General features: G+C 43.3%; 1 protein-coding gene across 1 annotated transcript in view; it reads left to right on the top strand.

Moving 5' to 3' along the window:
• The window catches only part of LOC135899685 (uncharacterized), a 58,838-nt gene extending 44,509 nt beyond the window's left edge, over positions 1–14,329 (top strand). The window contains exon 9 of the mRNA XM_065429009.2: positions 13,628–14,329. Coding sequence (XP_065285081.1) covers positions 13,628–14,125 — 498 coding nt within the window. The 3' untranslated portion in view covers positions 14,126–14,329. The remainder of the gene's footprint in view (positions 1–13,627) is intronic.
• The last annotated feature ends 245 nt before the right edge of the window (positions 14,330–14,574 follow it).

Raw genomic sequence — 14,574 nt, 5'->3', positions numbered from 1 at the left:
GTTTCAGAGATTCAATAAGAGATTCATTCAGTTTATAGCCCCGTAATTTACTAATAAGAAGGTCATGAGGAACAACATCGAATGCTTTTTTGAAGTCCAAGAAAATACAGCGAACTACTTTACGCTTATCTATTGCTAGAGCCAAATCATGCGTGAAGTCAACAAGCTGCGTTGAGCAAGAAAAACCTTGCCGAGATCTGTGTTGACTAGGATGCAAAAGGTTATGTTTAACCAAATGTGTCATTATACAGCTATAAAGGAGATATTCAAATATTTTCCATGTTGTACTAGTTAAAGACACCGGCCTGTAGTTCTCAACGTCATTTATCGGTCCATTCTTATGAACAGGTGTAACACGTGCTAATTTCCAATCACGAGGTAGGGCTTTATCAACTAAGCATTTCTGAAATAAACAGTGAAAGTACAAAGATAATATTGCCGAACAGTTCCTTAATATCGCTGCTGGAATATCATAAGGGCCACACGCATTAGCTGGTTTGAAACTTTCTAACAATTTTCGAATACCCGGCACACTAAAAGTGACTTCAGGCATCACTTCTGCCTCAGTTGAAAAAACCGTGCTAACAACGCGTGAGCAACTTTGACTAAACATGGACGAAAAATAACTGCTAAAGATGGCTGCCTTAGACGCATCATCGTCAACGATTGTGTGAGAATATTTTACAGGAGGAATAGATGTACTTTCTTTTCTATTGAGACGAACGTTTTTCCAATACTGTTTCGAGTCCTCTACGAACGGAACTCTTACCAAGACTCGAGAAGTAAGAATTCTTGGCTACTTTAGCTAGAATTTGAAAATTAAATTTCAATCTTCTTAGCTCACACTTGTTTCCCAAATAACTATTTTAAAAATGAATAATAAGACTCTGGGGCTTGACGTCCCGAAACAACGATCTGATTATGAGGCACGCCGTGGCGCGGGACTCCGGATTAATTTTGCCCGCCTGGGGTTCTTTAACGTGCCCACAATGCACGCCACACGGACATTTCGCCTCCGGCCTAATACAGCCGCCGCGGCCGGGATTCGATCCCGCGATCTCGTGCTTGGCAGCGCAATGCCATAGCCGCCAAGCCACCACGGCGGGTCACAGCACAATTTCCAGCGAAGCTGTTTTTTCCAAGCAGTCGCATTAGGAACTTCCCTTTCTTGTAATTACGTCACGTACTTTAACACCTTACCCGCATATACCGCCTATAGGGGAGATTCCCAGGGTGCAGGAAGGGGTGAGAACGAAGCACTTTCGTCGGGAAGAGGTGCCCACTCGCCTGATCACGGCATCTTTTTGAGCCCCTCAATTAAAACACAGCGAAAGCAGCAATACACAGCAAGAGCAGGGATCAGGATTCACGGCATATTTAGCCGGGCTCCTTCAGAATCAGAATCAGAATCAGTTTTATTCATAACAAAATGAGGATAATTACAGCATATGTATATACAGAAGGAGGTCCCGTAGTTAGAAACTGAAATGGGACCTCCTGTGCATGATGACTAGAATTAATAATACATACAACAATGGCAACATGAAAAATTTACGAATAAAGGTTTTATGAGACAAGGCATAAATGAACAGAAAAGCAGCATATGTATGTAATAAACAAAAACAAGGTTTCGATATAGTCAACGAAAGGTGAAACTATAAAAATAGCTAAGAAGAAAGAAAGTAAAAAATATACATATATATATATGCGGGAAGGAAATCAAGAGAAAAAGAGAAAGTTAATAATACAACACATACTATACTCAAATGGGAAAGTCGGAGGAAGCTAAAAGAAAATGCTTAAGTTCTGTACGAAATCTGTGAGCATGGAACAATTTTAAAGAGAATGGTAATGTATTCCACAGAGATAAAGCTGAAAAGTGTAGTGATTGCTTACCATAGTTGGTGCGAACTAAGGGTAAAATGAAGTTAATATCTTCAGCAAATCTAGTATTATTAGTATTAGTAAGGGAATTCTTCGGTATGATGGTTACTGGAATATCATTGTTTAAAGCCCTAAAAATAAATATGGCCAGGTTATATTTAACAAGGTCAGTCACATTCAAAATAATATGTGCACGTAACAGCCGCGTTGCACTAATGCTGTGAGGTGAAAATGTTATTAGCCGAATAGCTCGATTATGAATGACTTGCAACGACGTTAGGTGACTGTTATAGGTGTTTCCCCATGATTCCATGTTATAGTTAATATGAGAATGAACAAAAGCATAATAAAGCGACATGAGAGTAGAAAATGATAAATATGGTCGTGCTTTGATTAAAACGCCTATCCCGTATGCCATTTTCTGTTTAACATTAGCAATGTGAAGGTGAAATTTGAGATGGCGGTCAAATTCCACACCTAAATAGGTGCAATGATCAACTGCATTGATTAGGTGAATGTTAATTGAAATAGACTGAAGGAGCTCAGGCGATCGCTGATGTGAGGCAAAAACGACAAAGTTGGTCTTATTATGGTTAATCTGTAGCTTGTTAAGTTCACACCATGTGGATATTTTAACGAGATCTTCATTGAGCTCGCGTGTTAGCGTTGATATACAATTGTTAGAGCTAAATATAGCAGTATCATCTGCGTACAGGATACACTTCGATGAGGAGAGGCAACTGGGCAGATCATTAATATAAATTAGGAAAAGTAAAGGACCTAATATGGACCCCTGTGGTACACCAATGTTAGTAGTAGCTTCTTTAGAGTAGTACCCAGAAATATTAATGACTTATTTTCTATCTTCTAAGTAACTGCGGATTAGAAGTACAGGCGGACCAGTTATTCCGATGGCTTCAACTTTAGCACAAAGAATTGTGTGATTAATTGAGTCGAAGGCCTTGGATAGGTTAACGAATATGGAGGCTGCAAATTTACCTTCATCGATTGCTTTTTTGAGATAATCAGTAAGAGATATAAGTGCCAGATTAGTTGAAAAGCCTGAACGAAAGCCGAACTGAAAAGGGGAAAGAATACTAAATGTGTCTAAATATTTTGTTAAACGTTTTTCGATAAGTTTTTCAATAACTTTATTAAAAAAATGGAAGAACGCAAATGGGTCTATAATTCCGTGTAAGCGTGCGATCACCTTTTTTGAAAACGGGAATGACTCGACCGCGTTTGAGTTCTCGTGGAAAAACACCGATTTTAAAAATCAGGTTAATGATAGCTGAGAGGACGTTAGCGATATGTTCCGCGATCATTTTAATGTGGTAAGCATTCATATTATCTAGGCCAGCACTAGTGGCTTTAAGGGTTTTAATTACTAAAATTACTTCATCAGGTGTTGTTGGAAAAAGGAAAAATGAGTGAGGTAAGCGCTTAAAGGACATGTTGCAGCATGAATCAGAATCAGAAGTGTTATTGAAGAAAGCATCACAAAATGCATTTGCAATATCAAGCGGATTAATGTATTCCATGTCATTCTGAATGATTCTCGAAATGACTTTCTGAGAGTTATGGTTTAAAGAGGTGTTGACTATTTCCCACTTTTTCCTAGTGTTATTACCACATTCTATAATTTTTGGTTCGTTATAATTCCTCTTCGCACTTCTAAGCTTTGCAGAAAGAGAGTTAGAAATTTTTTTGTAACGGGCAAGTAGTTTAGTATTGAAAGGTTGCTTCTTTGTTTTTTTATATAAATTTTCACGAGACCGCATAGCTTTCAGAAGGTTATCTGTAAGCCATGGATTTTGTGGCAATGATACCTTTTTTCTGCATTTTATATTATGAGAGTGGGAGTTGAAATGCGATGAAAGTGTGGTTAAAAACTGCGAAAAAGATTTTTGAGGTTCATTAGATGACATAACTTTTGACCAGTCAGTTTCAGTTACGCTTGCAAGGAACATCTCTTTGTCAAGTACAACTCTGTAGAATGACGTGTTAGATAAGGCTGAGTGATTGCGCAGGCGTAGAACGATAGGATAGTGATCGGTAATATCGATGGTAACAATTCCAGCCTCAGGTGGATCTGTTAAGTTCGATAATGCATGATCGATTAAGGTGCCATCAGCAACGTTAGGACAACGAGTAGGGAGAGAAATTAAACATTCGTATCCAAAACTGTGGAAGATGCCTGAATAACTAGAAGAATTAGATGAATTGGTATCTAAGAGGTTAATGTTGATATCGCCCATGATTATTGCATTACAATTAGCGTATGATATTTTTTCCATGGTTAGATCAAGCGCACTGCAGAAATGAGTAACTAAAGAAGAAGGTGAGCGATAAATGCAGCCAAACACTAAGTTCTTGTTGCCTATACTGAAGACGGGGGAATCAAATTAAACAAACACAGATTCACAGTTAGTAATATTCAACTCCAAATCTGGCCGTCGTTTATATGGAATGTTAGATGAGACAAATATAGCTGAACCACCGTGATTACTAATTTTTCTGTGAGAATACTCAGAAGTGTATGAGTTAAAGCAGAATAGGTCCTTGTCATCATTACTAAGCCAGGTTTCAGACACACATATTATTGAAAAGGTATTGTTAAGTGTCGAAAACAGGTTCTCAAAATCATCAAAATGCTTGCGGAGACTTCTAGCATTGAAGTGAATAATTGAATGGTAGTCGCGTGACATGAATTTATTCAGCGCAGATGCTGACAGGTAAGAATCCATGGTGGATGGCAATGAAATTAAGAGTCAGAATACAGGCAGTTAGTTGAAAACAGAAAGGTCGGACTCGTCAGCAATGCGACAGACACGGCTTTCATTTGTCTTTCTGGCCTTAATCTGACAATTATCCGTCCACAGGTGCTTCCAGTTATTGGCTTTCTTTAGCACTAGTGCTTTGGAAAAGAGTGCCTTATTTTGTGGTGACAAGTGGTCATTAACAAATATGGGAAAGTTGTTGTCATATTTGCCGGTGTCATTCAGGCAAATATGAGGTTGCATATACGCAAGGTTGCAACAATACGAGGTTGCATATATGAGGTTGCAACAATACGCAAGGTTGCAAGCAACTCGCAACCTTGCGAGTTGCTTGCAGTCGGCGCAGATATATATATGTGGTCGTGTCTTCCTTGCGGCTCTTTCTGGGAAACAAGGCTCTTACAATTGTCGTAGATCCTGCTCCTGGCTACCTCTACATTTTCGAATTAGGTCAAAGAGTCCTTCTTTGCCCAATAAGGAATTTAATCACTCAATACATTACAACTCATAGAACATGTCTTAGATTATCTCTAGATATACGTAACCTTGTATGCAACGGGATCCGACAGATGCAATTAAATTAACTGAATTTTATTAGGCAAGTTTTGGCCTGTGTGTGTGTGCGTGAAAGAGTTCATTCAAAAGGACAAATCGTAAGGGGTCACTGAGTCTTATGAATGGGGTCCTCCGTCCAATGTTACACTGACCTCCGCCCGGCGCCCGACTTGATCCAGAAGTGCTAGTTGCACCCCCAGGTCCGAACTGGCGAGCTTTGCCTACCACTGCTCCGTACTAATTATTGTCTCGTTGCCCAAACTAGAGTTCAAGCCTCTGGCCTTCGGCGCCAATCTTCACGAAATGTGGTAGAGTGTCGGCTTACCTCTGCACCACGGACATTTAGCCGGGTTAAGCGCAGGATGCATGGTGTGTAAGCTTAAGAGGAAGCTTTAGCTCGTGTGCTCCTATCTAAATACATGTAAAAGGGCAATTCGTTTTTCTCGGCAACCGCTGCACGAATTTTGACGAGGTTTGTTGCATTTAAAAAAAAAACTTAAAATATAGTGACTGTTGGTTTCGAATTTTTGATTTAGGTCCTCAATTTTTTATTAAAAATTGGCAAAAATCAAAAATTTTCAAGAAACGAAACCAGTAAGTGTACATCTCTGTAACTCAGCAATGAAAAATGATAATACAATTCTGTGAAAAGCATCTAATAGTACATCTAAAGTGGACAAAATGGATATGTTACACATTAACTAAAGAAAAATAGTAATATGGAAATGTAGCTTTTACAGAACCCTTGTTAAACAACGTAACAATATCATATCATAAGAAGCCAACAAACACTGACACCAAGGACAACACAGAGGAAATTACTTGTGCTTAATAAATGAAGTAAAGAAACGATAAATTAATGAAATTTAAAGTGAATGAAAAAACAACTTGCCGCAGGTGGGAACCGAACCCACAACCTTCGCTGTGTGGGTTTATTGACCAGCTGTCTTTACCCAAAAAGATGACGTTCTCGTGACGCCTGCGGCAAAAAGGACGTTCCACGTGCGCCGCCAAGGTCTGCAAGTGGTGGCGCTGGCTAACACTCCCAGGCTTCTACTAGGACAATAAATACCCAAGAAAGTGGATGGGAAAACGGCACCGCGGTAGTTCAATTGGTAGAGCATCGCACGCGAAATGCGAAGGTTGTGGGTTCGGTTCCCACCTGCGGCAAGTTGGTTTTTCATTCACTTTAATTGTCAGTAATTTATCGTCTCTTTATTTCATTTATTAAGCACAAGTAATTTCCCCTATGTTATACTTGGTGTCAGTGTTTGTTGGCTTCTTATGATATGACTGATAAAAATCGGGCCCCTCGGTTAACCCCCTTCTCGTTGGTAACAATATCATGCAAGATATCAATTTACACATCGAATTTGTCCGCTTTCAATGGTAGAACGCATGCCGTTTGCAGAACCGCGATATCTGTTTTTGGTGCAGAGCTATTAATTTGTAAACTTCGTGCTTCTATTATTTTCGAACTTTCGAATTTTTGAAAATCTTTTTAACAAAATTCAGCTCCTAAATCGAAATTCCGCTTCCAACAGTCACTAGAATTCAACTTTATCTCTCACATGCAACAAATTTCACTAAATTCGGTTCAGGAATTATCTCAGAGAAACGTTTTTGCGTTTTACATGTATTTGAATAGGCCGCGTCGGAGTTGGGCCCGAGCTAAAGCTTCCTCTTGCTTCCATATGCTTCCGTTTGTATCCTTCTTAGGTCGGTCGCCTCTTCTCCACTTAGGGGCTTGTGAGGCTTTCGATACTTTTGGCACGTGAAACACTGGTAAGTAAGAATCTCTCTCGCTAGAATTGGAACGGGTGACAACTAGGGGTCGGAGAGCGCAGCTCGGTTACTAAACTCGCAAGCTAACGCGTCCGCCCTCTCGTTACCCTTGAGCCCGACGTGACCCAGGCGCCAAGTCAACCTCCGGCAATGGGTCGGTGTGCGTTCGAGCAGCCCTAAGGCTGCGGCAGGTATTCCACCGACCATGGAGAGCCAGCAGGCTTCCTGCGTATCTGATGATATTACGGGCGACGTACTCCCTTAACTCCTGGAACCGTACGGCTAGGGCTAGAGCAGTCGCCTCTGCCGTCGTAGCTGAGGTGGTGCGTAAGAAAGCGCTAGTCATTAATGGCAAATACTTGTTTACGGCTATGCTTACGTGGCGTAGCCTATCGTAGCTGGCCGCCTCGACGTCTGGCCTCGTGGTAGTCGTAGTGTGGACACCGGCACACCGCCTTAAAGAATACAGTGAATAACCAAAATGATAGCAATGTATCACGAACCACAGAAAGGATATGCGCGAAAAAGATACCATAAGGCTCGTCCAAGCCTTCGTGCTGGGTAGGGTGACATACGGCCTGTCGTACCACTCGCTCGACAAGGGCGAAGGTCAGGGTGACGCCTTAATTAGAAGCGCCTCCAAAGCGGCCCTCGGGCTGATCAGTACACCAACGGAGAGGCTCCTAGCGTTATAGCTACGGTAAGCACAAAACATTTATAAAGGAGGAGCATGTGGATTCTTAGCATCATGCTACTATGAATTCATACATAAAGAACAACAATTGATTCATGCATAGACAAAGAAAAGGCAATGTCAATTTTTTTTCCTTTCAAGCAGGCAGGAGACCTCTTGTATACTATTACACTGCAGCATAATAGGGTAATCTTATTTTTCAACTTTTATTAGACGTCTATAGTAATGTTAGAGCATAGCAAGAATGCTGTTTGTTTTACCTGGACAGGAAGAGCATTCCACAAAGTACAACCCACGCCTGATAGCCGCTTTTTCCCACATGCATTTTTACTAGTGGCTCCAAGAAGTTGCTAGATTTGTGGCCTCGTGTTCGAAACTGGGAATGTATAGAAACGACATAGTGAACTGGATACTTGTTAGTTCTAGAGCTGTACAGCACCATTGTACTTTTATAGTTTGTTAGCACGTTTAAGGGCATGAGTTGATATTTATTAAACAGAGGCTTAGTAGGGACCGTATGATTATGTATGTATGTATGTATGTATGTATGTATGTATGTATGTATGTATGTATGTATGTATGTATGTATGTATGTATGTATGTATGTATGTATGTATGTATGTATGTATGTATGTATGTATGTATGTATGTATGTATGTATGTATGTATGTATGTATGTATGTATGTATGTATGTATGTATGTATGTATGTATGTATGTATGTATGTATGTATGTATGTATGTATGTATGTATGTATGTATGTATGTATGTATGTATGTATGTATGTATGTATGTATGTATGTATGTATGTATGTATGTATGTATGTATGTATGTATGTATGTATGTATGTATGTATTGTAGCGTTCCTAACTAGAACGGCAACAGAAATGACATAATCTAAGTGAGACGGGTGTCGTCCGCCATTTTATTCCAACTTCTTCCTCCTCACTTCTCCCCTAGAACCTTCCTTCGTCTTCTTTCATGCGTCCAGCGCAGACCGCTTCACTCTTCCGGATTTCTTTTAATTACACCTCCTGGGGTAATACTTGAATACGTTTCCAATAGCGGCGCACTCCGTTTGGCCCGAGGCTCCGGCGTACCAGACATTCTTCAATATTCCATGCTGGCATGCAGTCTTAATAACTTGAAATGGTCCGCAATATTTTGAATTTGAGGGCACAGCTCCTTTCCTTACAAGGACATAGTCTCCAGGCTGTATGTCCGGTATCTCGCTACTGTGCCTTTTATCAAAGTTTCGCTTCATGCGGCGCTTGTAGATCTCCTGTTCTTTGACAGTTTTTCTTACTTCCGCAAGTTCGAGGTTCTCTAGGAGACCTAGCTCACGATCTGCAGGAAGTATGGGCGCTGTACCTGAAGTTACAAAATGAGGGCTGCAGCCTAAACTCGTGGTGTATGATCTGTTGTGATGCTTCACAGCGGCCTCGAGACAGCACTTCCAGCCACCGGCAAAGTCTGGATACATCTTCAGATACTGTTTGATGTCTCGTATGGCACGTTCCGCTAGGCCGTTTGCTGCCGGGTGGTATGGAGAAGAATACTTTATCATGATGCCGTGCTCCTGGGCCCACTTCGATAATTTGGCACTCCGAAAAGCCGGCCCGTTGTCGCAGACGAGCGTCTTTGTGTGTTTAAAACACTCAGCTTTGAGGAGGTCTATTACGCTGTTTGCGTCTTCTTTGCCAGCTTTAGCCGCAATCGTCCGTGTGCACTCATCTATGGAGAGCAAGAAAGCTTGCGTTCGCTTGACTCCTTTCCCCTTCTTTTTGAGCTCCGCGAAGTCCAAATGAATTACTTCGAACGGGATGCTTGAATATTCAGGGTTTGTCATAACGTCTGTCGATTGCTTGAATTTAACTTTGTTCACCTGGCAGAGGTGGCATGTGCGGATGTAATGGCTGATGTCGTTTTTCATGCCCGGCCATGTGAATCTCATGAGCAATTTCTTATAAGTGCGCCAGAAGCCATCATGTCCACCCGATTCAGGGGTATCGTGGTATAGATGAAGAATCCTTGGAATCATAGTTGGTGGTACGTGATACCTTCCATTGATAAACTGGAGCTCTTCTGTACCTTCCCATAGCTTAATATGATTGATTGTATCTGGATTATTGCTTGATTCCTGTACAAGTAATCTTGATAGTGCGTCAGCGTCAGTGAGGAGTGGGCCAGGACGGTGCGAAATTACGAAATCAAATTGTTGCAGATAGTTCACCCATCTAGCAATGCGGCCTCTTGGCTGGGCCATGCTCAGAAGTTGAGTCAATGCTTGATGGTCCGTGAAAAGTATGAATTTGGCACCTTCCAGGTAAGTACGAAAGTACTGCACAGCTTTTAAGACGGCCAGAGCTTCCTTTTCTGTGGTACAGTAATTGATTTCGGCGGGTTTCAGAGTATAGCTGTAGTACCCCACGACGTAGTGTTTGGTTTGATCAGCTTGTTTGGATGGCTTCTGGTATAGAACTGCACCGGTAGCATAATGTGATGCGTCCGTGTTCAGCACGAAAGGCAAGGAAAAATCCGGTATTCGCAAGATGGGGTCCGACGATATTAGGTTTACAAGCTCACGATAGACAGCTTCGCACTTCTCGTCCCAATGAAAAGGCACGTCTTTCTGAGTTAAACGTGTGAGGCACCTTGTTCTCAGTGCGTAGTCTTTGATAAACGCCCGGAAGTGTCCTGCAAGGCCAAGAAAAACGCGCAGGGAGTGTACATCATAAGGCTTTACCAGCTTGGAGATTCTCTCTACCGATTCTTGCTTGGTGCTTTTAGTCTGTCCATCAAACACCCTGCCAAGAAATACTACGGTATCTTGAAAGAACGCACTTTTCTTGAAGTTGACTTTGAGTTGGGCAAGACTGAGGGCATGAAGAACTTTTGAAAGATGACTACGGTGTTCGTCCTTTGTCTTTGAGTAGATGATGATGTCGTCGATGTACACATTGCAAAATGTGCCCAGGTAAGGTTTCAGAATGTCCGTCATAATCTTCTGAAACCACGCAGGGGAGTTTTTCCAACCAAATGGTAGGCGGTTGTACTCAAACAAGTCAAATGGGGTTATGAACGCGGTGTACTTCTTCGTTTCTTCACTTAGTGGAATCTGCCAAAAGCCCTTGCAGAGATCTATTCGTGAAAACCAATGGCAACCACCGGTTTCGTCAATGATGTCGTCGATTCTCGGCATTGGATAAGGTATCAATTCAGTTTGACGATTGAGAGCCCGGTAGTCTGTGCAGAGGCGGAATGTCCCGTCTTCTTTAGGTGCAATAGTGATAGGAGAAGCAAATGGGGATACAGAAGGCCGGATGATACCTGCGTCTAACATTTCTTGCAACTCCTTTTTCAGCCACACCTTTTTATCTCTGGACATATTATAGGGGGTTCTACGAACCACTGCTTTATCTGCGAGCTCGAAAGGAACGACATGGGTTTTCATTGCTGGAGGGTAGCTTCCTATGCATATAAGCTCTGGGTACTTAGTCTTGATGTCTTCGTGGTGAAAAATTAGCCTTGATACACTAGGTTCTTCACCAGGGTCTTCTGTTCTTATCGTGTCTTCGGCCATTACCTTGTCATCCCAATAGAGGTTCATCTTAAGTTTTTTCATGTCTGGACGGGACAAAAGAAAATCGTAGGTGACATTGGGAATGGCCAATACGTCACTGGTAATAGCATTTCCTTGAAATTCAATAGCCAGGGTTACCCATTCGCTATGCATGGTCACTGACCCATCGTAGGCTTGGACACGCAATGTTCTACCAGCGTGCAGACAACTGGCATCCACTCGAGTCTTGTTGATAATAGATACCGAAGCTCCACTGTCAACGAGAGCCTTCACTTCAATGCCATCTACCTTAATGGGGGCGTACAATAAGCTTGACGACACCAAATATACTGTCTCACTGAAGCTCTTTTTCTGGGGCTTGTGATGCACGGTAGACAGATTATGTGGAAGTAGGTTGCCGTGAACTGCGGTAATTGGTTCTTCACCATCCTCACAGTCATGATTTACGCTTCCCAGAGATTTGTTTATGAAGCTGTGTTCACATTCAGTTGACGGCAATGACTCTAGATTGGAATCAAGTTGCTCTGTTCTACCATCTGGCTGTCTTCTCGATGTAATTCTTGGCACTGAGGTCTGTAGAAAGTTCAGAAGGTCATCAAACGTTCTTGGACCTTTGAGCTGGACATGACTACGGATCTCGATACACAACCCTTGCGTTATCAAAGCTACAACAGCAGAAGACGACAGCTTCGGTTCTGCAGAATACAACAGGCGACGCTTCTCAAGACAGTACTCAAGCAGAGAGCCACCTGTATAACTGAACCGCAGTGCCGCATCCCATCTTTCTACTGCGTTGCCTTCGAAAGCCCCTAAAAAGTTGCTTTTCCACAGTTCCCAACATGTTGTTCCATAATCCATGAGTTGCGCGTCATACCATTTTCTGGCTATACCGCCCAAATAGCGGCGCATATGCAAAATCTTTTTGTCGTCGGAGTGCCACAGATTCTTGTCACAGGCGTACTCGAAAAAACACAGCCAGTAGTGTGCATTTTGCGATTTTCCTTCAAAAACATCTGGTTCAACAATACTTCGTGCTGACTGCTCTCGACTAAGCGCTTGGACGAAAGTTCTCATTATTTCGATCTGTTGTATAATGTTCCTTTGCAGTTCCATAACACTCAAGTCTAGGCTCACCTTCCCGGCAGGCGTTTCCTCTTTGAGGGTGCCACGTCGTATGGGTTCCAGAACGAGTTCGCTCAGTGTCTGCAGTTGTAGATTCACTGTCACCGATCCTGTTTGCACGAGGGCTTGGCGGCTGATTGCAGCTTGTTGCAGCACCACGTTGATCAGCGCGGTAGAACTAACTTCAAGAGGAAGGTCCGTCGCTGGCTCACCGTGCACTTGGTATCGGGTGAACACAACAGACTCTGATGACGCCTGGTCGACGAAAAACGTCACCCGCATCGCTGGTCTTCGAAAACTGTCGGCTGCGCCAAAATGTAGCGTTCCTAACTAGAACGGCAACAGAAATGACATAATCTAAGTGAGACGGGTGTCGTCCGCCATTTTATTCCAACTTCTTCCTCCTCACTTCTCCCCTAGAACCTTCCTTCGTCTTCTTTCATGCGTCCAGCGCAGACCGCTTCATGTATGTATGTATGTATGTATGTATGTATGTATGTATGTATGTATGTATGTATGTATGTATGTATGTATGTATGTATGTATGTATGTATGTATGTATGTATGTATGTATGTATGTATGTATGTATGTATGTATGTATGTATGCATGCATGCATGTATGTATGTATGTATGTATGTATGTATGTATACCACTTTGGCGTAATTGGGTAGAGGGGGAAAAGGTACATGGATGCTGAAGTACTAGGCGGGGCAACCGTCAAAAGCGTAGCACGCGTCTTTGAAAAGGTTGTGGGTTCGGTTACCACTCTTCGTCTTTCATTTCCATTTTTGCTGGTAAGACTACGAAGTTTATTGTAAATGCAACCCTCATCAATAGTTAATTCTTGTGTTTCCTATTAAAAAAAATACATTCCTTACGGCGACACTCGCGCACGTGCTCTGGGAGTGTAGAAACGCCCGACTATACCTCCGACAAGTGGGAGAAGACCCTACGAAGCCCGCTCCTACAAGACCGGCAATGGGCCGTCCAGCAGGCTCGCGCAGCGGCTGCTCCCTGTCGGTCCCTGCGTGGGAGACGCCCACTGCGCGCTGACGTACGTCCTGCGGGACCTTTATTGAAGTTTGCCCAATCCAATACAATTTCTGACGTTTTCTTTGCTTCTTGACATCGCGTGACCCGATATTGGTTTTATTGCTATGTGTTGTCGCATATCCTGAATGTAAGCACGGAGCCATTTCATCACCCTCTATGTGCCCGCAGCTTCCAGTGAAATACGGCGCATTCGGGTCGCTGCTCGCCGCCGTGGTCGCCGCCAACTACTTCGAAACCGGCGAAGTCCTGGAATACGAAATGCTCGTAGAGACCCTCGCTGCGTGCCTCAACACGACGGAGCTGTCCTCCGGCGACGACCACCGCTCCTGGAGCGTGTCCGCTGACGTTTTCGCCAGGAGCCTGACGCTTAGGAACGCCACGCTGGAGCCGCTGTGGAAGGCGTACCTCGCCGCCAGGGAGTACCACAGCAGTCGCGACGTCTCGTCGCCGTCGTCGCCAGTAGACGTCGCGCGCGCACGTCGCGACGACGACCGCCTCTTCTTCGTGTCGTGGTGCTTCGCCGTCTGCGGCGAACTGGGTGCCAGCGAGCTGTGCAACGTGCCGCTCAGGTCCGGAGGCAAGTTCGCGAGTGGCAACTTTACGAAAGCCTTCGGGTGTCGCGCCGGTGATCCGATGGCGGTGCCGGCGAAGTGCGCCCAGTTATGACGTCTGCTCGACTCGTGCGTTTCATCTGTTTTGACGTTCTACGGGATGCGCACCTCGGGCAGAAGTGACTGTTTCTTACATGCCACTTGTAACGCAAAGAACTTGCGAACATGATCCTTAATTGCCCGTTTCGAATTCTCGATTGTACGCACGTGTGTTTCAAGTGATCTAGGAGACAATATATATGCTGCTCATTTCTCGTTCCATGCCGTTTAGATCCGACTTTTCAACGTCGAGTCTGATTTGTGTGTAAGCGCATGTATTGATTTATTATTCTGCGTTCCTGTTGACTTCGCCGTTGCTTTTATCTTCGTGCGTCCTCTATTTTTCACATATTTCATGGTCGATATGTTTTTGTTTCTTACCGCAATGTACTTTGCACCTGGAGTTTGTCAATTCTGTATAGCGAATTTTTTGTCGAATACTGCTGACGCCTTCGTTTGTCAGGA

The sequence above is a fragment of the Dermacentor albipictus genome, chromosome 7, assembly GCF_038994185.2.
Source record: "Dermacentor albipictus isolate Rhodes 1998 colony chromosome 7, USDA_Dalb.pri_finalv2, whole genome shotgun sequence".
Lineage (NCBI taxonomy): Eukaryota > Metazoa > Arthropoda > Arachnida > Ixodida > Ixodidae > Dermacentor > Dermacentor albipictus.
This window is presented reverse-complemented; position numbering and strand designations above follow the sequence as displayed.